The sequence below is a fragment of the Melitaea cinxia genome, chromosome 9 (assembly GCF_905220565.1).
Source record: "Melitaea cinxia chromosome 9, ilMelCinx1.1, whole genome shotgun sequence".
In the NCBI taxonomy this organism is placed as follows: Eukaryota; Metazoa; Arthropoda; class Insecta; order Lepidoptera; family Nymphalidae; genus Melitaea; species Melitaea cinxia.
This window is the reverse complement of record NC_059402.1, coordinates 3,824,839-3,848,324: the sequence shown is the minus strand read 5'-3', so window position 1 is coordinate 3,848,324 and position 23,486 is coordinate 3,824,839. Positions and strand designations below refer to the sequence as shown.

Sequence of the window (23,486 nt, the reverse complement as noted above, 5' to 3'; positions counted from 1 at the left end):
ATTTCGAGTTTTAATTAGTCTAACATTTTGGGAAATATTTAAAAACAATGCCCTTATGAATACAATGGTCATGATAGATAAACAACATAGATTTTTTTCACATATATTATTCAAAAAAATTTACACAAAAGCACTAAGACATCCATTTAACCTTATTGTCTAAATAAATGAAGTTTTAATCCGACACTCAACCTCTTAATTAAAAGATATATCTTTTCTCTAAAAATAATACTCAATCTCTTTTTGAAAAATCGGAAAGTAACTATGGCATTATAAACATAACACCTACCAAGCAACAATTTGAATTTCATTACGTCTAGAATAATCTATAGTTTTAATTTTATTTCATCACTAAAGGATCTATTTATTACAAAGGATTTTATTTTACATAGTGCAATAAAGTACATTAATGTGCACAGTTGGTGAAAAATACTAAGTTAATTTACAAGTATTAAATCACACTTCTATTTTTTTGCGATAGAAACAAAGTCAGTTAAACTAAATAATTATGTTTGTTTAAAACCAAGTTAAACGTTAATTATTTATTTTTTACAGTGCAAGAGTATTTAAGTAGGTTAAAGTAGTTATTTTTTAATCTTTAAGTAGAATTGTTAATTATTAAACAAACTGCACACATATTGTCGAAGTCTATAGTTCACAAGAAAATTTGTAATATATTGCGCTGGTATATTTAAAATACTTTGTACTTAACAATTTACATCGACAATAAATTTGCAGTAAAGCTAATGTGTCGTAAACTAAACAGCTCTGTGTTATGACTGCTCACTATATTATGACATCGTTATTGTATTGTACAAGATTTGAAGTAGCTTTTTGATTGTATTTGAAAAATTCAGATTTCATTTCATAATATTTCCTGTCTCTTATATTATAAATCATAAGTAACAGTGACACATATCCGTGTTTCTGTATCTAATAAATATTTTAATAAGTTAATAATATTTATTGACCATATCAGACACATCATTAGCAGCCATAACACATTTTTTTTTTACAAGAACAGAGCTATTTACAATATATATATATATATATATATATATATATATATATATATATATATATATATATATATATATATATATGTATGTGTATATATATATAATACTATCATTAAGAGGAAAGTATACTCTTTCTCCATAAAAACATAGTGGACTGTTTTGTCCCTGGATAATGACACTAGATCAAATATTTTTGTTACATAAAACCTTTAAATGCCATGACCATGCCCCTATGTCTTTGTTTTTTCATATTCTTATTATCATAGGGAGTAGGAGTCTTCAAAAACTAGATTTGCCTAATTTTTTTATACATTTTCAGACACTCGTTAAAAAAAATACGCATATTTACAAAAAAAAAAAAAACGAGAACATAGAGACATAGCTGAAGGTTTATGTAGTTATATAAAAAAAAAATGGTATGTTTTGGGGAGAAAATAGTCGACTACGAAATGTTGTTTTGGTCAATAATAATCTACCTAAAACGTTAGTACTACCAATTTTTCAAAAGTCTCTCAGGTACCCTTTCCTCTTAATGGTCGAATGAGCTCACAATTTACAAGGTCGACATTTACACCTTTCTAATCTATCAAAATAAGACATTTCAATAAAGTTTATTGCGATCGGTCAAATATAGAGATGAATATATCAAAATGTAACAGTCATATTAACTTTAATTTGATATGTTTTCAATGAATCGTGATCATTGCATACTATATATATTTAAAAGAAAAAGTATTGATTGAATTATTTTAAGTCAGTATTATTTTAGATTATATAGATACAAAAACACATTCTCTATGTTCAAGTACACGAAAAGGCAAGTCGATTAGAAGGCAAGTCACAGACCCTACTTTTTCTTACAAGTTCATTAACAATTTAATGACGAACTATTATTATGTCATGAACATAAAAATATAGTTTGTTCTTTACATTAATTAATGTAGCCAAGTGGTCCATTCGTATATTAATGAATGTTACCCAGCACCCTTAAAGTGTATAATTATTAAAATATAAAACAATAATTTAAACTAACAGCACTCTATGTAAAAACGTGTGACTCATCTCGTTATATATATCTCGCACAAATAAAATTTAATTATGACTAGTCGTTATGAAATAAATTTGAGCATGGAAACAAGCGTACTATACGGCCATGCGACTATAAAAATATTATAAAAACTTAAATATTTAAGTTATAAATATAAATTACAGGTATCGTCACACATAAAAAATAATAAACCTTTCGGTTCTAACTGGCGTAACACTAGCGCGTGAACACTTCGAAGTATTTTTACAAAGGCCTCACGACAGAGGAGCCTCACTTCACTCGATCACCACAACGGCGTGGTCGGGAGGGAGGCGTGCGGGACACTACGGTCGCGACGCCCGCGCCGCCTCTTCTAGTGCTCTCACCTTCAACTCACGCTCACGCTGCTGCCGGAGGAAGTCTTCGTGGTGAGCTGGGTGTAAAAAGCCTCGTTCGCGTTCGAGCAACAGTTGTCGTTGCAACTGCTCATGGGCGGCGGCTTGCTGAGCCAGCTGTTCGGCATACGGCCTGCCTAAGAGGTCTGGATGTGGCAATGGTCTATAAGGTGCGCCTGCACCGAGACTCAAACCTAAAGCATCTTGTTGCGCTTGCGCGGCTTGTTGCCCTGGATGGAGGTGTAAATGCGTATGAGAGTGTGCATGCGTGTGAGCATGAGTGTGTGCATGATATTCCGGATTTATTCCTGCCATTTGCAACCGCACCATAGGATCTGCAGCTAGCGCTAGTCTTTCCGCAGCCTCTAACTGTGCAGCTGCCACTCCAGGATGTGGATGATGAGGATGATGTGATGGTGCTCCTGACACTGGTACTGATGGCGGAGGACCCGCCGCCCCCGCAGGGGGAATTCCGAGTCTTTCAAGCCGTTCTCTTTCTAACTGAGAAAGTGCTGCAGGCCCATGACCTGGTGGATATAGTCCAAACTGTACAGGAATTGCTCCTTGTGGAGGCGGAGGAGGCATACCATATCTCCTATGCATTTCAATCCAGTGTGGATCCAAAGCGCGAGGTCCAACGTTATTTTTAAGTAGTTCTTCCTTTAATCGGTCGTTTAATTCACGTTCTCGTAGCTCTCTTATTTCTCTGTCTCGTTTTTCCCTTTCTAGGTGTTCAAGTTCTAGTCTCTCTCTGGCGCCAGCAGCCCCATACATAGAACTTAATTGATACTGCAGCATTGGGTCCATGCAATGTCGAGGAATATTACCTGGGCTAAAACCTGCATGTGGCCGAGCGTATTCTGATAATTGTCGTAAAGCTGGAGTATCTGGATATCCGGGTGGCCGGGGAAATCTGTCATATGGAGAGGTTATCGTTTCAATAGCACCCCGAGATGGCGGTTTTGTTTCCGGCTTTTCAGGTGTAGCAATTTTTCTATGAGCTTGCTGTGCAATCTTTTCTCTTTCCTCTCTATCTCTTTCAGCTTGCTTTCTAAGTCTTTCTTCTCTTTTGCGAGCAAGTTTTGATTCCGGAACAGGTTTAAATATCAGGTCAGTACGAGTACACGAATTGTAATCTCCTCGGTTCCAGTGTCTTAAAAATATAGCAGATTGTGATCTGTGACATTCAGTATCTTCAATCTTCGGTTCTGGACTAGGTCCATGTGGTATGTGAGCAGGACTGGGAATTTCTTCCTCTTCAGGTTGAGACTGTGTCTCGAGTTTTAATTCTGGATTATCATCTGGTAATGGTCGCTGTGGTCCACGTAAATGTGGATGCCCATGTGGTAATTGATGAGGAGAACCTGATCGGGGATGTGATGATTGCAATCCCGCCGCAGCTTGAGCATGCAGTCTTAAGCTTTCAATGGAGCTTGGACCAGGACCGGGTGGTAAACCTAAACTTAAACCTGGATGACCCATTGAAGGGGGTTGAATCATAAGATGATTTGGGTTACCAGGTAACATTTTAGGGTGATGTCTAAGTAACATTGAATCCGCAGGAGATAGCCGTTCTGGGTGATGTGCAAGATGATGCGAATGATGATGTGTATGATTATTCGTAACATTAACACTTGAAGAACTGCTAGTTGTTTGCGAAACACTTGCCGATAAATGAAGAGGAGAACTTGAATGAGAGCTGGATTTTTGTTGTGTATTAATTTTGTGTTGAATAGATTGCGATGAACTACTAGATGTAGAATGCGAAATGGACAAAGTATGATTTGTACCTCCTCCAACGTGACTGGGTTGTTTTTCAGTACTTGTATGAACTGCACTGTGATGGCTTGTTGAATGATGATGAGTCATTGTCGTTTCATGCAACTGGTGTCTTTCTGTAGTTGCATTCGGGTTTCTTGGATCATCTGAGCTTTCAGAAATTTCTCTTAGTGATCTTGTTGTTACAGATGAGCTTGTGCTATGATGAGCACTGAGCATAGTAGTGGATTCAATAGTCGATGGTTTCACTGGGTCATGTCTCCCCGGAGTACTTGAAGGTGGGTGCATTGGTGGTATTGGGTGATGTTGCGGTAATGGTCCATATGGATAAGGATAAGGCATGGAGTAACCAGGATGTGGATGTGAATAATAAGGATGCATTGCATGTGCTGCCGCTGCAGCAGACAACTGGAAAATTGACGATGGGTGAAGTAAAGGATGATGAGGATGATGCAAAGGCGAAGCGAATGGATGTGGTGGTGGAGGTCCATGTTGTTGACTTGAATGTATAACTGGACCAGACATTGTCGCTGGTATTGTGAGAGGTGTTGGATTCATTAAATTAAGGGCTGAATGTGATACTGGAGTATGTGGTTGAACAGGTGAAGCTGAAATTTGTCTCGGCTGAGATGGGCTTGTTAAATGCCTCGAAAAAGGCGAAGTGGTTGCTGAAGGGTGTGGATGACCAGGAGTACCATTATGACTCGGTTGACTTTTTATAGGAGTAGGTGTATGAGGACTCTTAACTGGCGGCGCTGTACTTCCTGTATCTGATCCACTTCCTTGACTTGTCGACACTGGTGTTATATGAGGTTGGTGTAGGAAATCTGGTTCTTTCTTTATACTTTCTATCCTTGGACCAAGGAAAGCACTTGGCATATTTGAATTTTCATTTGGTGGTTGACTTGGTGGTCTGCTACTGTTTTCAACACTTGATATTGATTCTCTATCTCTTTCTGAGCTTAAGTGTTGAGCAATTGCACTTCCAATAGGATACCCTGGTACTTTCACTTCTTTAAGTGATTGTAAAGGATCAGATACATTTTGTGTTGATAAATTTGCTGGCATATTATCAGGTATCTCTTGTTTTATTTTAAGATCTTGCGGCATAGATGGGTCATTTTGATTAGATTGTTGAGAAATCAAACTTGAAGCAGGAAGAGCATGAGATGGAGGCACTTGCTGCATTAAGGGTGGCAGAGAACTAGGTTTGTCTAAGCCCGGATGTCCAGGATGTCCATATAAAGATGCTGGCATAAAACTGTATGGTCCAACATTAGATGCACCACCAACTGATATAAGGGGGCCTGGAGGTAATAGCCCAGTAATTGACGGTTGACTAAGTGGAGGTGGCATATTTTGGCCAGATACTGGAGTACTAGAAGCTTCAGTTGACCTAATACCTAGATTTTCTGGCCTTAATGCTGGTTGGAATATTGGTGGTCTTAAACTGGCATTTTGATTATCAAGTTTTGACATTGGCTGCGTTTTTAAGTCTGTGGGTTGTTTTTCTTCGACATCAGATTCTTGAGGCTTCATTTCTTGAGCATTAGCAGGTGAAATAGGTTCTGTGTTTGTAGTAACTGGATGTTCCATATGTGGTGGAGAAGATGCTCTTGTATTTGTTGGTGAGGGACTGATTCTCTGCATAGAATCTAAACGAGGTGTACTAGGGGAATCCACCTTGTTTGCTGTAGATATAGTTGCAGTAAATATTTCAGCTGTATTCTGATTTTTCATTTCATTTGTTTCATCTCTTGGCTCTAGCTTTATTACTGTTTTCAAAGGATTAATTATAGGATTGTGTTTACTAGGATCATTAGCAAAATTGATATTCGGTGGATAAGAAAATGGTGGCATACCACTTGTAAAATCTTTTGTATTTCGTATAATTGAGTTTTCTTTGGATATGGCTGGATTGAAAATATTGCTTGGAACCCCTTCAATTTTAATGTTATGATTAAGTTTTGGATTATACATATGATTATCTTTAACAAAGTAGTTTGTGTTTTCTAAATTTAATGGTTTGCTTGATTGACTTAATGCATGTCCTGAAAAATTATGAGCTAATGGATCTTTCTGGAAGTCCTCCTTTTGTAAATTAAGTGATTGTTCTTCTGTATCGATTTCTTCCTTAATTTTAATTTTCTCCATGACTTCTGTAGACATAGGTGTAACTTTAGGTATAATAAGTTCAGTTTTAGGAAAAAGAGGATGAACTCTCTGCTCCATATTTTCCATTTGATTTTTAGTTGAATCAGTTTTTAGGTCTACGGCTCTGTCTTCCTTTTCAGGAATTGTTTTATAGATAGGAGGCAAAGTATCTTTTTCTGTTTTTATTACAGGCTCAGAATTTAATTCAGCTTTTACTTGAGATTCTACAGGCTTTTGCAGTTGCTCTTGTTCACTTTCTTTATTTTGTTCTGAATTTTCTTTATCAGTTTTGTTAAAACTAAAGTCACAAGCCTCAGGTTCTGGCTCTGCACTTTCTGTTTCATCCATAGCGGGAAAACTATCATTTGTTAAGCTTTCTGATGGACTTTCAGGTGGCTCCGCTGCTTTCTTTTTCTTCATTTGAACGTCACCATCCATAATACCTTCTGGTTTTGTATCATCTGGGAGTCGTTTTTTAACTTTTGACACATCCACTTTACCATTAACAGCGACTTTCTTTTTACTTTCTTTACTCAAAGGTGAAGACAAAACTTTCTCTTGAATATTATTATTTGTACTTTGTGTGGATTGTTTAGTAGGTTTCTTAATTTTTGTGTCATTATCACTTTCATCTTGACCTTTCTTACCACTTGGTGTAGTTTGTTCTTTTGATTTATTTCTTGTTCTCATTCTACTGGGTGAATCGTCTGGATTATCACCTCTACAATTATCAGCCTTAGCAAGGTCCCCTGCCTCCCTCGAATCACTATCATCTTCAGAATTTTCATCTTCTGTTACTGAACTCATTTCTCCTGCCTCTTTCGGATTAGGTGAAGGACGAGAACCATTTGTATCGGGCACAGTAGGTGTAGCTTCAGGAGTTTGTTCCTTTGGTGTTCCTGCACGTGAGTTTCGTGTATTACGTACACGTCTTAACGATGCTTGACGACGCCTTCTATGAGGTCTATTGCTACTAGCACCCGGAGTCTTCTTCCACAAATAGTAAAACTCAACCAACTCTGCTGTATCTTTATGTGGAAGTAAATCTTTTTTAATCTTGAAGAAATTCTTTCCAAACTGACGTATACCTTTAACAAATCGTTTTGACTCTTCCTCTGTCCATTTCTTTTCAATTCCTTTTGGGACGGGACATTTCACGAGAGCTTGTAGAGCCCTACCAGGATCATAGCCCGAGTCATGTAAGACATCTAAAGCATTTATAGTAGTATCGTCACGACTGGCTGCTACACAGCCATCATCAGGAGAACCTCCATCACACATACCTGCAAACGCTGCCATTGAACGTGCGGCCCTCAAGTACATAACAAGATCTCTGTCTGTGGCCTGAGCAGGCAACCATCTCAATTCCTCTCCACCAGGACAAGGCTCGTCAGGCCCCAGTGGACCGTTTGTACGTATATCAGGAAGACAAGCGTAAATATCTTTATCTTTAACAGGTTGGGTCGGTGTAACTTGTACATCCCCTTGATTTTGGGCCATGATATAAGTAATTGTTATTGACACTGGTTATTATCTCTCACTCACATAACATAAACACTTAAACTTTACATAGTGTTTTCTCTAAATTTAACATTAACGTACACTATAATTCAGTTTTAATATCATTGATGGTCTGTACGACCGTAAGTATGCCAATACACATAATTATTACTCCTAATGGCCACCATTACAGGATGCATTATACTTCAATTTATTAACACATACGATGTACATTCACTGTGATAATTAAAGTCACGCACTCACATTGTATTATTACTATTAATATTTTATGTTTTTCTTATATTTCACTATTAATTTAGCAAATGCTATCTACATGCTACCCTTTTGTTTAGCTTCACCTTTCTTTGGCTCTTGGCATAGACAAATTAATATCTATAAAATGGCTGCCACGATAGAACTTTTTTTTATAAAATATTTCATACAACTTTATTTCTCGGGAAGTTACTCATTTACAAGGTGATATAATTTATACCAATCCAAAGAATCTTATTGAAAATAATAATTAGGTACTAAAAAAGTATTGTACGTTTGGTCTAAGAGTTAAATTATAATTTTATTATTATTAGTGATGAGTTTCAATTCTACTGATATCACTTAATACGTAAAACGAAATTGCAACAAATATTGTAAGTTAGATAATTGTATTTATTTTATAAAACTGTACTGGTATTACTGTTTTTTAAATGTTTTTAAGGGAACAATATAAATTAAGAACAAATAGATATAAGCTATATTGTTTTCGCTGTCTCGGTTATATTTTTGCTCTATGGTCAAAACTTGTATTGATTGATATCTGTGTTATCTATGAAGTGTTTGTTTTTGACAGCGTTAGTACACATCAGGGGGGTCACAGTTAAAACATCTTATTTTGACAGCTTTAGTTCCGTCTATACTACTGACATCTACTTTTTGGAACAAGACAACACGTTTTATTACTTTATAATAACTGTTCATAGATGGCGTTACCTAACGTCCGAAAGCGATACAAAGGAATTTAAAATGGCTTCAAAAAATGCCGACTTGCCACAACTTACAGTCACAAGTACATTGCGCTTACGCATCTTTTTGTGTTTTGTGTATTGTGTTTGTGAATTAACCCACGTTCTGTTTGCTTAGCGTTGAGTTGAGTTAAAATTCCTCCGCTTAAGCCTTTATGTCGTTTTCACTAGTGCGAAATTACGCTCTGTATTTCTGTTTTAAACATTCCGCGAAAAGACGCTTTTTAGATTTTACTAATTTTAGTTTAGTTCTTTTTTTTGGCGACTTGGACGCTTGTTTTTAAAAGTATAGTGTAGTTGTATGTATAATTCCACAAAATGCGTTGTGTACTTGGTTGCGTTCGGAATGGTAAGTACTAGATTTTTATGTCATTATATTATTTACTCATGGTCCATTTATTACGATAAATAATAATTAATTATACACAGAGCTTAAAATACGACCTAGTTTCTATTTTCCATTATTCAAGTGAGGCTCGTTGAATGTTTGGTATGTTTGATTCTATATCGATGGTTACTTCTTCTTTATAGATTCCGAAAAAATGAAATGAATTATTACTTGTTTAAAGTAATTAGAGTTTTTTTTTGTGTATTTACAGAAGGATCTTCACTTCATCGTTTTCCTAACTTTACAAAATTTCCTGAGCAATTTAAAGCTTGGGTGTTTATTGTGGGAGGGAAATTAGAAAGACCTGAAGATCATTTAAAGTACAAGAACAAAAGAGTATGTGACATCCATTTCACCAGCAAAGACCGAAACAGAAACAATCGCTTATCAGCTCTAGCCGTGCCTTCCCTGCATCTACCAAGTAAGTACTATTTTTTTGTACACATGTACTTGTAAAGACACATAGGTCAGAATGTAAACAGGCTTATGAGTGTCTTAACCTAAATATAGTAATACTACACAAGAAAAGAAAAGGATACTTACAGATAAAATAGGTATAAAACTGACATATATTCTGTGTAAGCCTATTGTTCAGAGATTAAGATTTAGACTCAAATACATTTTGTAGATAAAAAAATAAGTACCTAATATATTATAGGATTAATATTTTCACTGTGACGTCATAAAGTGCACAGTTCAAAAGATCATGTTATAATTGTTTATACACAAATGTATAGCAATCATAATAATCGTATAGTTTGCTATCATCGTAAATAAATCTTCAGTCAAAATTATGACATTAAATAATTTTCTATATATTTTTGCCTTCTAAATTGTAATAATATTTTGTAAATTTGACATTAACTTCGTTAACCACAGAAATGGGTAAAGTTTCAATAACAGTCAATTAACTATGAAATCTCAATAAATTAATTAATTTATGGATTTTCTTACTTGCAGCGTGGTGTAATAAATTTGATGAAAATTTATTGGCATCTCAATTAACAGTTCAAACAACGAGCAACCAGATAGAAAAAGGTATTTATTTAAATGAAATCATAAAAGATGTTTCAAGAATAATAATAAATTTAATTAGAATTGAAATTTCTTATATTGAAAGATACCTCCATCTCTCAATCTCTCTCTCTCATCATTAATATTTTCTCAGAGGGCTAGTACACAGATCTTGCTCGAAATTAAAAGAAAAATAATAATAATTAAAAAATCAAATAGATCAAAATTTTAGTTTTAGAGAAACAATAAAGTCAGTTTTGATCTCATTTCTGTAAACTGTAAAATAATAATTGGTATATTTAAATAATTCTATTTAACCTGCTTCTTCTACAAGCTGCTAAATATAAATATATTTTTTATTAAATTAAATTAGTTTATCATTAAGAAAGTAAATAAGAATTGTGTTCAGTAATTTATTATTATTGTTGACCTAGAATCTAGATTATTTAAGTATTTTTTATTTTTTTTACAGATAGTGATATGGAAGTAATAAATGATAATGATCAATCCAGAGAGGGATGTCCTATGAAAATAGGTATGTATTTATGATTATTATTATTTTCCTTTTTATTTTTAGTAAGTATTTTTAACTTCGGTCGACATTTTGTTTTATTTACGGTGTATGTTTCATATAAGTATTTCCATGATTAAGCTAAATAGTGGTATAACTTACCAATATTAAAAATGCGAAAAGAATGGGGTGCGTTAAAGGGACTGACTGACTGACCTGACTTAAACAATATCCCATTGTTTCTTTTCTTGGGGACAAGGCTACTAATTATATAATTTAGAAATTAAATTTTAACTATATTATTTTAATTTTCAGTTAAACCTACTGGTCAATCAGCTGTACTTTCGGCTGTAACTATTTTAGGCGAACACAATTATTGTACAAATCAATTGGGATCTATTAAACCGAGTGAGTATTTTTATTAACTATTAAAATAGCTATTAATTTGATTCAGCATCAAGTGTTGAATTATTACATATTGACATTAATTAGTGACGACGATGACTACCACAAAAATATTTACATCACAGGTCTGACATTTTTACTTATTGTATCCAGTAGATTAATAGGATTGCTTTTACAGATTATAGGAAATTAAAAATAGATTGTAAACAAGTATTACTGCCTTAAATTTTCTCCCGAATAAATTAGATACTACTTAACATATTTAGCAGCCCAAAACTTAACTACTTGTACACAAATCTTTACAAAAAATGTGTCCATCTTTTCCAGTTGTTACTTTTCAAATTAATTTCAAAAATAAAAAGCTTTCAAGGAAATCAACTAAGCAATCCTAAAGTTCAACATAACCTTATTTATTTTGTGACACAACAAGTTAAATAAAAAATTGAGTCTTTTTCTTCTACCTTACTTCTATAATATATAGGTGTTGTCTGGGTGAAACAATTTTCTTGAGTAAAAGTCAAGTAATAAATATTGACACTATTTTAAATTGTTTTTTTTTTTTAGGTAAAAAACTTGCACATAAAGAAATCCCAAGAGAAATCAAGAGCTTAAAACAGGAAATTTTGAGGCTTCGAAAACGTGGCTTAAACTTTAAGGCGAAGCTAGAAAACGCACAAAAAATGAGCCAGAATAGAGCTTTTCAGAAAATTACGAAAAATATGACAAATCCTGCAAAAGTTTTTACGATGATGCAATTTAGAGAAAGCTTGAAAAATCCAAAAGGGCGTCGTTTTACGATGGAAGAGAAAATTATGTCACTATCATTTTTTAAAAGAAGTGCAAAATGCTACTCCTTGCTTTCAAAGCAATTTGTACTTCCATCAAAAAAGTCCTTAAAACTCCTTCTATCATCTGTAAAATTAAGACCAGGAATTAATAAGATAATTTTTGATAAAATTAAACAGACAGTACTCTCTATCAACGATGATAAAAAGATATGCTCGCTGATTTTCGATGAAATGTCGATTACCCCTGAAATTCATTATGATGCAAGTCAGGATGAATTAAAAGGTTTTGCAAATAATGATTCCAACAAATTTGCAGATCGTGTATTAGTCTTTATGATTAAAGGCATTAAAGCCAATTACAAGCAACCAGTGGCTTATTATTTTACAAATGGTTTAAGAAAAGATGAGCTAAAACATATGTTATATGATGTAATTAAAAATATTCAAGCCACTGGTTTGCATGTTTTGTGCACAGTGTGTGATCAAGGCACAGTTAATGTAAGTGCAATAAATAGTCTGGTGGAGGATACAAAGTCAGAGTATATGCGGAGGGGTTGTGAATATCGATTTAATCATTTTAAAATTAATAATGAATTGATAATTCCTCTTTACGATCCCCCACATTTATTAAAGGGCATAAGGAATAATTTATTAAAAAAAGATTTGATATATACAGACAAATTCAATATTAAAAAAATTATTAAGTGGGAGTATTTTGAAAAATTGTATGCTGCTGACAAGCCATATGGGGAATTAAGGGTCGCACATCGACTTACCGACGAACATATTATTAAGGAAAAAATTAATAAAATGAAGGTAAAGCCTGCAGCTCAAGTGTTCAGCCAAAGCGTAGCTGCGGCGGCTGAACACTTGACTGCTAGAGGTGATTTGACTACGGAATGTCGTGACCTAATTCCCCTGGTACTAATGTTGGATAAAGTTTTTGACTCACTAAACAGCAGCACATTTCATATTCCCAATGGGAAAACATTTAGGGGAAGTGTAAAAAGGAATTCCCCTCACCATTTGCTCTGGCAAGAAGCTATAAAAATGTTCAAAACAGTAAAATTTCTTAAAGAAAAAAATTGTGAAGAAGAGGTGAGATTTATTGAGTTAAATGTACCATCAGTTACAAATTTCATTACTACGTTAGAAGGAATTCAAAATGTTTGGAAAATCCTCAATCAAAAATACTCTTTTGACACGTTATTAACGCGTAACCTTAATCAGGATCCAATAGAAAATTTTTTCGGGAATATTAGAAGCTATGGGGTAAGAAATGTGGCGCCAAATACTATCGCCTTTGAAGGTGCGTACAAATCTCTATTGTTAAATAACTACAATGCGCCACATTCCATACGGTCGAACTGTGAGGAAGATAAAAATAAGTGTCTCCAGACAATAGATTTCTTTCTCACAGAAAAACCTAGCTCTGATATACCCGAAGACAAAATCGACAACTTCACATTTAACCTAGAAACCTTACATTCAACAACAGAAGAAGACAAAGGTCAAAGTAATTATGTTTGTGGCTGGGTGGTTGCCAAATGTTTTAGAAAAATAACCAAATTATGTAAAATTTGTAAAAGTAATTTAAATGAAAAATGTGAAGTTGAAGGAAACGCGTTAATAAGAGCAAAAGAGTTTAACAAAAGAAATAAATGGTTATGCTATCCGAATAAAAATGTGATAGAGGTATTCAAGGAAATACAAAGTATTACATGTTCATTTCTAAAAAAAGATGTACCAAAATATGGCCTGCAAAAAAATATTAAAATGATGTGTGATACACTCATAAAATATCCATTTACGTGTACCACACATCAAGCAGATTTAAAAGCCTATTTTGTGGACATCACTATTAAAGTTTTAATTTATAGCTGGTGTCGCTCAATAAATCGCATACTTAAGGGAAAAATAAGATACGATGAAAATAGTGATGATGAACTTAAGTTGTTAGCTTATTTATATTTTAAGAAACATAAAAAATATAATAAAAATACAGAATAAATCGTTTGTTTTTTGTTCATTTTTACATAATGAAAAACCCATTTCAGACCCCTGATCCGGTTAGGATCGAACCCAAACCTCTCACTAAAGAGCTGAGCCCGTACCCACTAGACTAGCGTTGGGCGTTATTTAACGTAATCGGTTTCAGTAACTAGTTACGAAGCTTATAACCATGTACGTAGTTTCGCCGATACAAATGTAACGATTATTTTACGTAAGCAGTTTTTTTACGTACGCAGTTTTATCAAAAACTTGACACAACGACCGGCGCATAAGAGTTTTGCCTAATAACGTAACACAATACGCAGATACGCTTACGCGTAGGATAAAAAGAGATGGCTATAAGTACTATAGGTGCATCTTTGTTTTCGAATATGCTCATGCGATTTTGTACGCAATTACTATGAGCTTAAGTTAATTTTAATATGTACAGTTTTTTAAAGAAGTTTTAATTTCGGTCGTGTTTCTTTTTAAATATTTTCGAATTTACTTGTCTCGCGTTGAAGTATATACTAAAAAGTGTGGGTTTTTGTTGTATTTTTAATTATAATGTACGAGTATGTATCTCGAAAAATAATTAAAAGCTGTACATAAAATCAAACGAACTTCTAAATACGCCTGCATCGATTATTATGTCTATACAAAAATCAAAAAATGAATTTAAATAACACGTTTTGCAGCCAGTCGTAAGCCGAATAAAGTATGAAGTTAATTTGATTATACTATCCATCAATATTAACGTACGTAACGGCATTCATATGTGTTACAATTTATAACATATAACTACTTCATAACCATAATACAAACAAAAGTAATATAACGTAGTAACTGATGCTGTATACAAAAATAACTAGCTACGAAAAATAAGCAGTTTCAAAACTAGTTACGCGTATCCACGAAACTACGTATAACCGATTACACATATAAGACGTTACGACCCACGACTACACTAGACCATCGTCATTTATCTATAATGTATACCTATATATAGGTTTTTGACATTCATTAGTTCTTGAACCAAATATCAGATGGCAGTGGCGTCGCTTCAATTAGGGAGGCATTTTTTTGGGTAGAGATGGTTCTCTATTCCTTATAATATTTATTCTACTCTATGGTACACATTCTGAAAGCCATTAATTGATTAAACGTATCAATCAATCAACAGTACACATTTAGTATTTCCTCGTTGAATATTCTCTAATTTTCATATGTGATAACTGATACATATTTAAGAAAAATATGTGAATTAAGATAAAAATACTAATAATTTTATAGCATATATAACTTAGCTAGTAAGTTTTTCAAATGGCCTCTGACGAGTCGGACGATGAACCCCTTTCCGTTTTAGCGGCTGCCAAAAAGAACAGCTCTGAAAGTTTTGAAGACCAATATTCGGAAAGTAATGATGATGAACCTAAAAAGAAGAAAAAGAAAGAAATACCGTTCAAAAAACTTGGTGTTACTATTAAAATAAAGAAATTAACTACCGTCGTCCCGTCGGTGGTTATTGCTAGACCTTTGGATGTATGGCTCTATTTAAAGGATTTGAATCCAACAGGCCCTTACAGCTGCTTGCTATGTACCGATTGGTTCATAAATAGGTCGAAAATGATCATGCACTATGCTTTAAATCACAAGAAGGATTTCTGTGGAATTTGCAGGTAGTTACATAAAGAATATAGTTGATTTTCATAAATAGGTTTTCTAATACTTTATCGAGTTGTTAAAATTAAATGAAAATATTTATTTCGCCATAAGCTGATTATGATTTACATTAAAAAAAAATATAGAAGAGTCATGGTAGCTAACAATTCCAAAATTGCTACCATATTAACATTAGGTATATTACAAACTTTACAAACTTCTGCTGTGTGGTTATGACAGTAAAGAACTTAGCCACCCTCTCTCTTATCGTGGGTGTCATAAGAGGAAACTAAGGGATAACACAGTTCCAATACCACTTTGGAACTTAAAAAGCCGTCTGATGGCGGGATAACCGTCCAACAGCTGGCTTTCAAATACACAGGCCGAAGACGGGCAGCACCATCTTTGGTGCGACAAAACCTGCCCTGCGGTCACCAACCTGCCTGCCCAGTGTGATTACTATAGGAAAAACTCATGAGTTTACGCCATTTTTTTAGCGCGAACGTGTGGAAACATATGTCCAGCAGTGGACTGCGACAGGCTGAAGTGATGATATTACAAACTTAGATAATGTAGTTATGAATGCACCCCAAACCTCCGTGTTAGATTAGTACGTGACTGTTCCGCTGACATAGCATTGCCACCGGGCAGCTCATAGAATTAATTCCATGAAACAAAAACGTAGATATTAATTAATTCCTGGACTTGTTTTGAAGAGACATGAATGTAATAATATACTGTGTGAGATTCAGAAATATACCAGCCTCTAAATCGGCAATATGTTTCTCGTTTCATTTCTTAAGTTTAAATATAAGTAGTTTTTAAAAAAAACCCTTTGTCCGAAGGGAAAATTTGACTGTACCCAGTGTTATGCAATAAATAACAATATTTTTATTTTGCACTAATCCAAATAGTGTTAGTCTTTCTTTCTTCTATATTTTATTCAAAATTCTGTTCAAAGTTTCTTAATTTTCTACATTTGATAAATTAATATAGTTAAGCTGCAACCAGTGTAATATAATCAATAAATTAATGTTACAGATACTTTGTCCCGGACAGAGAAGCTTGGTGGAATCATCAAAAGTTTCATACACCATGGCCGTGTTCTCAATGTGTCGAGACCTTTCCTTCAGAGTTAGCTTTGCGACAGCATCTCAAAAGTGTGCACAATCTAGTCCATTGCCGTCTGTGTCATTTCAGAGTTTCCGCTGATGACCATTACAATTCTCACTTATTCCAAAAACACAGTGTAACAAATGTATCTTCTAAGGATGAGGAGCTTCTCTGGGAATTCGATTTTGAAGGTGCTGACAAATTTCTCTGCTTACTCTGTTCAAAATCTGATAATGCAATCAGCAACTTTTTTGGACATTACATGGGTTTCCATCACTTTACACTCAAATGTTTGACTACAATAGTAGCTGGAAAAGATACACCATTCTTGGTTAATGGAGCTGAAGTCAGCGACCGTTTTATCAATGAACAACTGAAAGGACATGAAAGGCTCGGGTATGTTGATTTGCAACCAAAGGGCTTTGTTCAGACACCTGTCAATGACTCGCCGACTGAAGAACCAGTTAAAGAGGAGTCGTCTCTAGTTGTGTTACCAGAAATTAAACAGGAAATAAGCAGTGATACAGAGGAAAAGCAAGAAAAGGACAATGAAATGAGTGAAAAGGATGAACAAAGTCAAAATGATGAAACAATAGATTATAAGGGTGAAGAAGATTTCGATATTACCATGACAGAGTTGATTGTTCTTGAAAAATGTTATTTTAACTATGTCCGTCAGACTCTTCTCTGTATTGATTCAAATAAAATGCCTCAGAACTCGAATATAGAATACGACAAAACTAAACCTGATTTTCTGATAGATACAGAATGCTCTCTGTGTAAAACGAAACTTGAAACTGCACTCTCTCTGACAACGCATATGAATAAAATACATAGTATTAAAACAATACCAGTATTTTCTTGTAGAGTATGTGCTACGACCTTTGATACTTACAATGAACTGGCAAACCATATAAATGAAGAGCTAAAGGACTTCGAAGATCTGTGGATATGTCAGTTCTGTGATAAAGAGTTCAGTAACAGGGAAGAGACTAGGAAACATTTGACAGAACATTGGAGTACTCTGGATTATGATAACTGTTTCAGTCCACATTTGGGTTTTAAATGCAAGTATTGTCCGACGCTATTTTGGAATGAGACAGACAGAGAAACACATCAGATAAGAGTACATTTTAACAAGTATAAAGATCAGTTTTATAAATGTGAACCGTGTTCGAAAACATTTGGTGATAAGGTGTGTTAAGAATGTTTGAATGTTTTGATGTTTTATATAAATATTTAATTAATTAAATTTGTTTAAGACCAATGTTTTTTGCAATATTTTAGTGTTCTTAAATATCCGTAACTAACTAGATTTAATTTTTCTGTGTATTACAGTTAGTAGAAAAGCAAATATTGTAATATTCTATTGTGCTATTTTCAATCACTGTTAGAAGACTTTGGCAATTTCTATGGGAGTCCAATTATAAAAGAAGAAGAAGAAGAATTACTGTTAGCGTGTCATTAAATAAATAAATATGCCACATTTTTGTAACTAACTACTAACTAACTTAATCAAGATGTAAGAATATTATTTTTATTATATAGTTTTTTTCAGGTTTGGTTTATACACCATTTCATAGAAAATCACCATGATAAGGAAGGTCAAATGAGCTTGTATTTACTTAAGTGCTGCTTGTGCTGCATTGTTCTGTCAGGGGTTGATGAAATGAGAAGTCATTTTGAGGAAACTCATCCTGAACTTAGGAAACTGTATTGTTCCTTGGACTCCTGCATGTATAAACCTCTGAGCCATCGGAAATCATTTAAATTACACGTTAAGGTAAAATCTATGTATAAAATTTTAACTGACAGCATTAAGCAAGTTAGATATAGTAAGAAATAGGGTATGATGGGGCTGACGATGGGGGATCTTTATAGATAAAAGCTGAAAAATTCAAAAAAAAGGAAAAAAAAAACCAAATTTGATGTATTAAAATATATAAGTATTATAGTTTATGAATATTGTAGCCACATTAATCTACTGCAAAAAAGTTTTTTATATTTATCAAAACTGCTAAAGAGCATTTTGTATTTATCTTTGCAAACTACAATTAAAAGAACTTGGCTTCCTAAAGGATAACTAACCTATTTTTATACAGTTGCATACCATACCGGGCTGAGACTAATTTACTAAATTGTGGTTTTATAGATGATCCACGGCCCAGCATCGAAGTCTGACAAGCCAGTTACTTGCAACGTCTGTCAACGTCAGTTCACAAGTGGTCGAGCTTGTAGCACGCACATGGCACAAGTGCACGGTCCGGGCAAGTTTAAATGTAAGCTGTGTAGAGAGGTGCTACAGACTATTGACGAAAGGTAGGTTCTAAATGTATGACAAATGTATAGTGGAATTGAATTTCTACTCCTTTTTTTGAAGTCGGTGAAAGAAGCCATATTGCACCATTTCATATTGTTTAGGTTTAGACACTCATGATTTTAAAACAAAATAAAAATGAATAAATCAGAGTATTGTGTGTATACATAAAAGTAAAGAATGAAATATTTAGGACTTTAATTTTATACTCAGTCACATATTTATTTAATTTTATTGACACTAGTACAAAATTATTTTTCAATGCTAAAATTGAATTTTTTTTTATCTCACAGAAAACTTCACTACCTACTTCGACATCCTGGCCGTCATCCTTTTGAGTGTTCAGAATGCGGAAAATCCTTCCAGTACAAGTCTTCGCTGTATATGCACAAGCAAGACCATTTGCCTAATAAACAAAACTATACGTGTAGTTACTGTGGGAAAATATTTGCAGTAAGTTTAGTTTGACTATCTTTTTTTAAAACAGTAAAACTCAACACAAACAAAATAAGAACATGCACAAAAGCATATTATATCAAATCTTAATTATAAAATAATGATGAAATATTTATGGTTTGTAAATTTTTCTGTTCATATTCCTTGTAGTTAAAAGATTAAACATTTCACACTTTCATTGTAGACCTGACTTGGAACTATTTTTAATTTCCTATTGAAATATATTATGGTACTCGCCGCTGAGTCCTTTTGTATGCCACTGTAACAGAAATTTAAAAAAAGTCTGTTAAAGAGATTAATGTCAACTATATGATTGTTTTAGAAAAAAGACTCTTATAGAGAACACGTCCAGATCCACGAGGGTCCTCGGCACGCGTGCTCCTACTGCCCCATGCGCTTCGTGCAGCGCTCCAACATGTTGCGTCACGAGCGCCGCCACACCGGCGAGCGCCCCTACCGCTGCGCGCACTGCCCGCGTGCCTTCGCCGACAAGGGCGCGTGCACTGCGCACACCAGGTACGGTCCGCTCGACGCTCACCCTCGTGGGTGCTCCGACAGGTGCCGTCACGAGCGCCCCTACCGCTGCGCGCACTGCCCGCGCGCCTTCGCCGACAAGGGCGCGTGCACTGCGCACACCAGGTACGGTCCGCTCGACGCTCACCCTCGTGGGTGCTCCGACAGGTGCCGTCACGAGCGCCCCTACCGCTGCGCGCACTGCCCGCGCGCCTTCGCCGACAAGGGCGCGTGCTATTACTTTAAATAACGTTATTTTTACCAAAAGGCTTAGCACTAATAATCGACGAATATAATGAAAAATATGTACCAGAAGGAAAATTCTTTTCAGGACACACTCTAGAGATAACTCATATGCTTGTTTATACTGTGGTCAGACGTTCGTCCAGAAGTCGAAGTTAACGTATCATATCAGAAAACACACAGGCGAAAGTGAGTTTTTCACATGTATATTTTTTTAAATAATATATTTGAAAAAAAACTTCACAAGATTCACTTTAAAATCATCTATTTTATAAATTTGCCAATATCATAAAACTTTGAGTTAAGTATATCAAAGTTTGGAATAATTGGAAAGTATTGTCAACGAATTGCCGAAAAAATTGTGAAATACGTCAGTTATTTTTCGCAATTTGGAATAAAATTAGTCACAAGATTAGTGAACATTTTCTTTTTTTTTAGATTTGGAATCATGTACCGTCTGCTCCAAGTTATTTACAAGTGCATGTTCTTTACGTGAACACATGAAAACACATATCGAGAAGAGACAAATTGTCAAATGTCCTCTTTGCGGTGAGTAACTTGTGTTTTATAGTTAATTGACTTCATTTTTTTTTATATTATTTTTTAGACTATGTTTCAACTATCCACATAGTGACTATTATTGAATATCCTGATATGATTTTAATAATTGCAGATAAGGGCTATCAGGACGAGCGTTACATGCTCCGTCACTTACGCACTTCTCACACACGTTCGCAGTTCTCATGTCCGATTTGTACCAAACTATTGACAAGCGCCGCCGGTCTCAGACACCATGTTATCACACACAGCACACTTAATACATTCCGGGTATGTATACTTAATGGTACTTTATGGATTTGCTTTGAAATATTTTACATGTACCCAGCGACAAGTATTTATAGAGGTAAAGTACTTATAACAGGATATATCTTGCCCATTATGTTGAGCAGCCTGACTAATGACCAACCTCAAGCCTTCTTACCCTTGTAACCGCTAATTAGCAGGTGGGCTGTTTGCTTGTTTGCCGACCTATTTGTATAAAAATAATAACAAGTAATTCACAGTTAATATATAAAAGATTTAAAATACAACGAGTGACCAAACGCGCGATGATTGCGCTCACTCACTGTTCAATTCATGTTGATTAAATATACATATTAAAAGTTGCTAATTGAGCTCTTAATGGAAAACATATTTATCTACAAGACAACACTTACATTTTTTATATTGGCTCCAATTGTTACTAAATCTGAATAAAAACATATCTATAATATAAAAATGAGTCGCTGAATGTGTTGCTAAGCGCAAAACTCGAGAACGGTTGGACCGATTTCGCTAAATCTTTTTTTTAAATATTCCTTGAAGTACGAGGATGGTTCTTACGGAGAGAAAAATTCTAACAAAAAAAAAAAAAAAATTAAAATTTCCTGAAAAAGTCTAAAAACAACACTTTTCTATACTCCCATACAAAAGATTTGTTATAATACTTAAAAGTCAATTTGAACTTTAATACCATACGATAAAGTTTGTGTTAGGCGATACGAAGTTCGCCGGGTCAGCTAGTAGATTATAAAATTTAACTGAATAATAAAAAGTTAAAGTAATTTAAATCATCGAAATGGAATATTTTCGATATATTACACTAGTTAAATATGACTTTTGATTTCATATATACGCCTTGAGCATAGATATTTTTTAATATATATAATCTGTTTCAAAATGAATTATACTATATTTTTGTTGTTTTCAGTGTAAATGTTGTCCTAAATCATATGCAGTCAAACGAACAATAGTGAAACACTTGAGAAAACGGCATGGCTTGAAGGGTACAGAAATTAACATAAAAGATTTCTTCACGCGATTAGAACCAAGAGAATGCCAACTTGACTTAGACGAAGAGACTATGACCAGTATATTCGGACCTCCTAAAAAGAAGGTAGCTGATATATTGATTGGAGATTTTGTAACATTTTCCAAGAAGTTAACACTAGCTCAGAATGTTGTTGAAAGTAAGGAATCGGAGGATGATTCTGGTGAAGAAGCGCAGAATGATGAAACCAAAGACGAGGAAGAAAAGGAAAGTGATGTAGATGAAAAACCATTGATAAATATAAAACAGGAAGTTGATAGTGAACTAGCTGAAGAATTAGAACCGACGGACTTTGTCAGTGTCAAAATTGAACCTATTGATGATGAAAACATGGAATAACTTTTGTTAGCAATAGTTTGCTGGAAATGAAATACGACAAAGATTGTCTCCATCCTGTCGCATTCAACCTCAATTTTCTGTTAGAAAAAGTTTACCATGATTTGAATCGCTATAAAATGTACCTATGCATGAAATGATTACGAGGAATGTTTTATTGCTGCATTACTATCTAATAATATGCGATGGGTTATAACTAACCGAAGTTGTAGTTAGAAAATTTCAGTATTTTTAAGTATAATCTACATTTAATATATTGTGTATGTATTTTTACCAAAATACCTGATTTCTCTTTTCTTTCCTCGTTTCAATATTACGATTGTGTGGCTAAATACTGTGCTAGAAATGGTCTTTTCTATACAATTGTTTATTTTGGTATAAAGATGTTAAAATAATAATTTATATAAAAAATAAGTTATAAATAGTAGTAATGAAACAATTCGTGGTAAGGAAATGAAGTTTAGTTTTATTCAAGCATTGTTAGTTGTTAGCAACACACTCAGTCACTTATACTTTCAGATTATTTGATTCTCCCCATTATTTCATGCACATCTATACCGATATATGTAATGTGTGTACAGATATATGTTATCATTGGTCTTAGCAGCAAAATTTTCAACTAGTAATGTAGCATTGTGAAGTTAAGGTCAAAACATTTTCTATCTAGGCAGAGATTTTCCCCCAGCATTGAAATTACTCCAGAGATTTTTAGTTCAGTTCAATTGATTTGTAGTTTACATTGTTTAAATTAATTTGTTTATGACACAAGCAATTTTTCGCACTGTTAAGATGAGGTTTTCGTAATCTTTGAATTTATTTCTAAAATCTATTAAAAATTAAAATGATTAAAGATTCTCAATTATAACTTCTATTTATTTACTCTTACAATTCTTTGTTTCCTTATAAATCATTAATACATTATTTAAAGTTACAAATCTATTGTAATAAATTGATTTTAACAAACAGTGATAATAATTTGTTTCAA

General features: G+C 34.1%; 3 protein-coding genes and 1 long non-coding RNA gene across 4 annotated transcripts; 2 read left to right on the top strand and 2 right to left on the bottom strand.

The window, feature by feature from the left end:
• Positions 1 to 2,390: 2,390 nt before the first annotated feature.
• LOC123656341 (arginine-glutamic acid dipeptide repeats protein) lies at positions 2,391 to 8,135 on the bottom strand. The gene has a single exon (XM_045592038.1). The coding sequence runs from the start codon at positions 7,872 to 7,874 to the stop codon at positions 2,391 to 2,393; it is 5,484 nt and encodes a 1,827-aa protein (XP_045447994.1). The 5' UTR covers positions 7,875 to 8,135.
• Positions 8,136 to 8,947: 812 nt separating this feature from the next.
• On the top strand, positions 8,948 to 10,499 carry LOC123656312. The gene is made up of 3 exons (XM_045592015.1): positions 8,948 to 9,242; positions 9,493 to 9,702; positions 10,242 to 10,499. Exons 1-3 carry the CDS (start codon positions 9,212 to 9,214, stop codon positions 10,436 to 10,438), a joined length of 438 nt encoding a protein of 145 aa, XP_045447971.1. The 5' UTR covers positions 8,948 to 9,211; the 3' UTR covers positions 10,439 to 10,499.
• A 123-nt stretch (positions 10,500 to 10,622) lies between these two features.
• Positions 10,623 to 16,476, bottom strand: LOC123656313. The gene is made up of 3 exons (XR_006743517.1): positions 16,285 to 16,476; positions 11,429 to 11,431; positions 10,623 to 10,632 (listed from the first exon to the last, which is right to left on the bottom strand). It is a non-coding gene; the product is annotated as an uncharacterized LOC123656313 (long non-coding RNA).
• On the top strand, positions 15,130 to 23,363 carry LOC123656311 (zinc finger protein 33B-like). The gene is made up of 10 exons (XM_045592014.1): positions 15,130 to 15,670; positions 16,695 to 17,961; positions 18,325 to 18,549; positions 18,919 to 19,085; positions 19,377 to 19,536; positions 19,862 to 20,055; positions 20,384 to 20,484; positions 20,734 to 20,844; positions 20,969 to 21,123; positions 22,046 to 23,363. Exons 1-10 carry the CDS (start codon positions 15,315 to 15,317, stop codon positions 22,502 to 22,504), a joined length of 3,195 nt encoding a protein of 1,064 aa, XP_045447970.1. The 5' UTR covers positions 15,130 to 15,314; the 3' UTR covers positions 22,505 to 23,363.
• The last annotated feature ends 123 nt before the right edge of the window (positions 23,364 to 23,486 follow it).

Coding starts and splice junctions, on each gene's coding strand:
- LOC123656341 (XM_045592038.1), bottom strand. CDS start 7,874: ATGGCCCAAAATCAAGGGGATGTACAAGTTACACCGACCCAACCTGTT.
- LOC123656312 (XM_045592015.1), top strand. CDS start 9,212: ATGCGTTGTGTACTTGGTTGCGTTCGGAATG. Junction 9,243..9,492: donor ACTTGGTTGCGTTCGGAATG/GTAAGTACTAGA, acceptor GTGTATTTACAG/AAGGATCTTCACTTCATCGT. Junction 9,703..10,241: donor GCCTTCCCTGCATCTACCAA/GTAAGTACTATT, acceptor TCTTACTTGCAG/CGTGGTGTAATAAATTTGAT.
- LOC123656311 (XM_045592014.1), top strand. CDS start 15,315: ATGGCCTCTGACGAGTCGGACGATGAACCCCTTTCCGTTTTAGCGGCT. Junction 17,962..18,324: donor CGAAAACATTTGGTGATAAG/GTGTGTTAAGAA, acceptor AGTTTTTTTCAG/GTTTGGTTTATACACCATTT. Junction 20,845..20,968: donor TGTCAAATGTCCTCTTTGCG/GTGAGTAACTTG, acceptor TAATAATTGCAG/ATAAGGGCTATCAGGACGAG.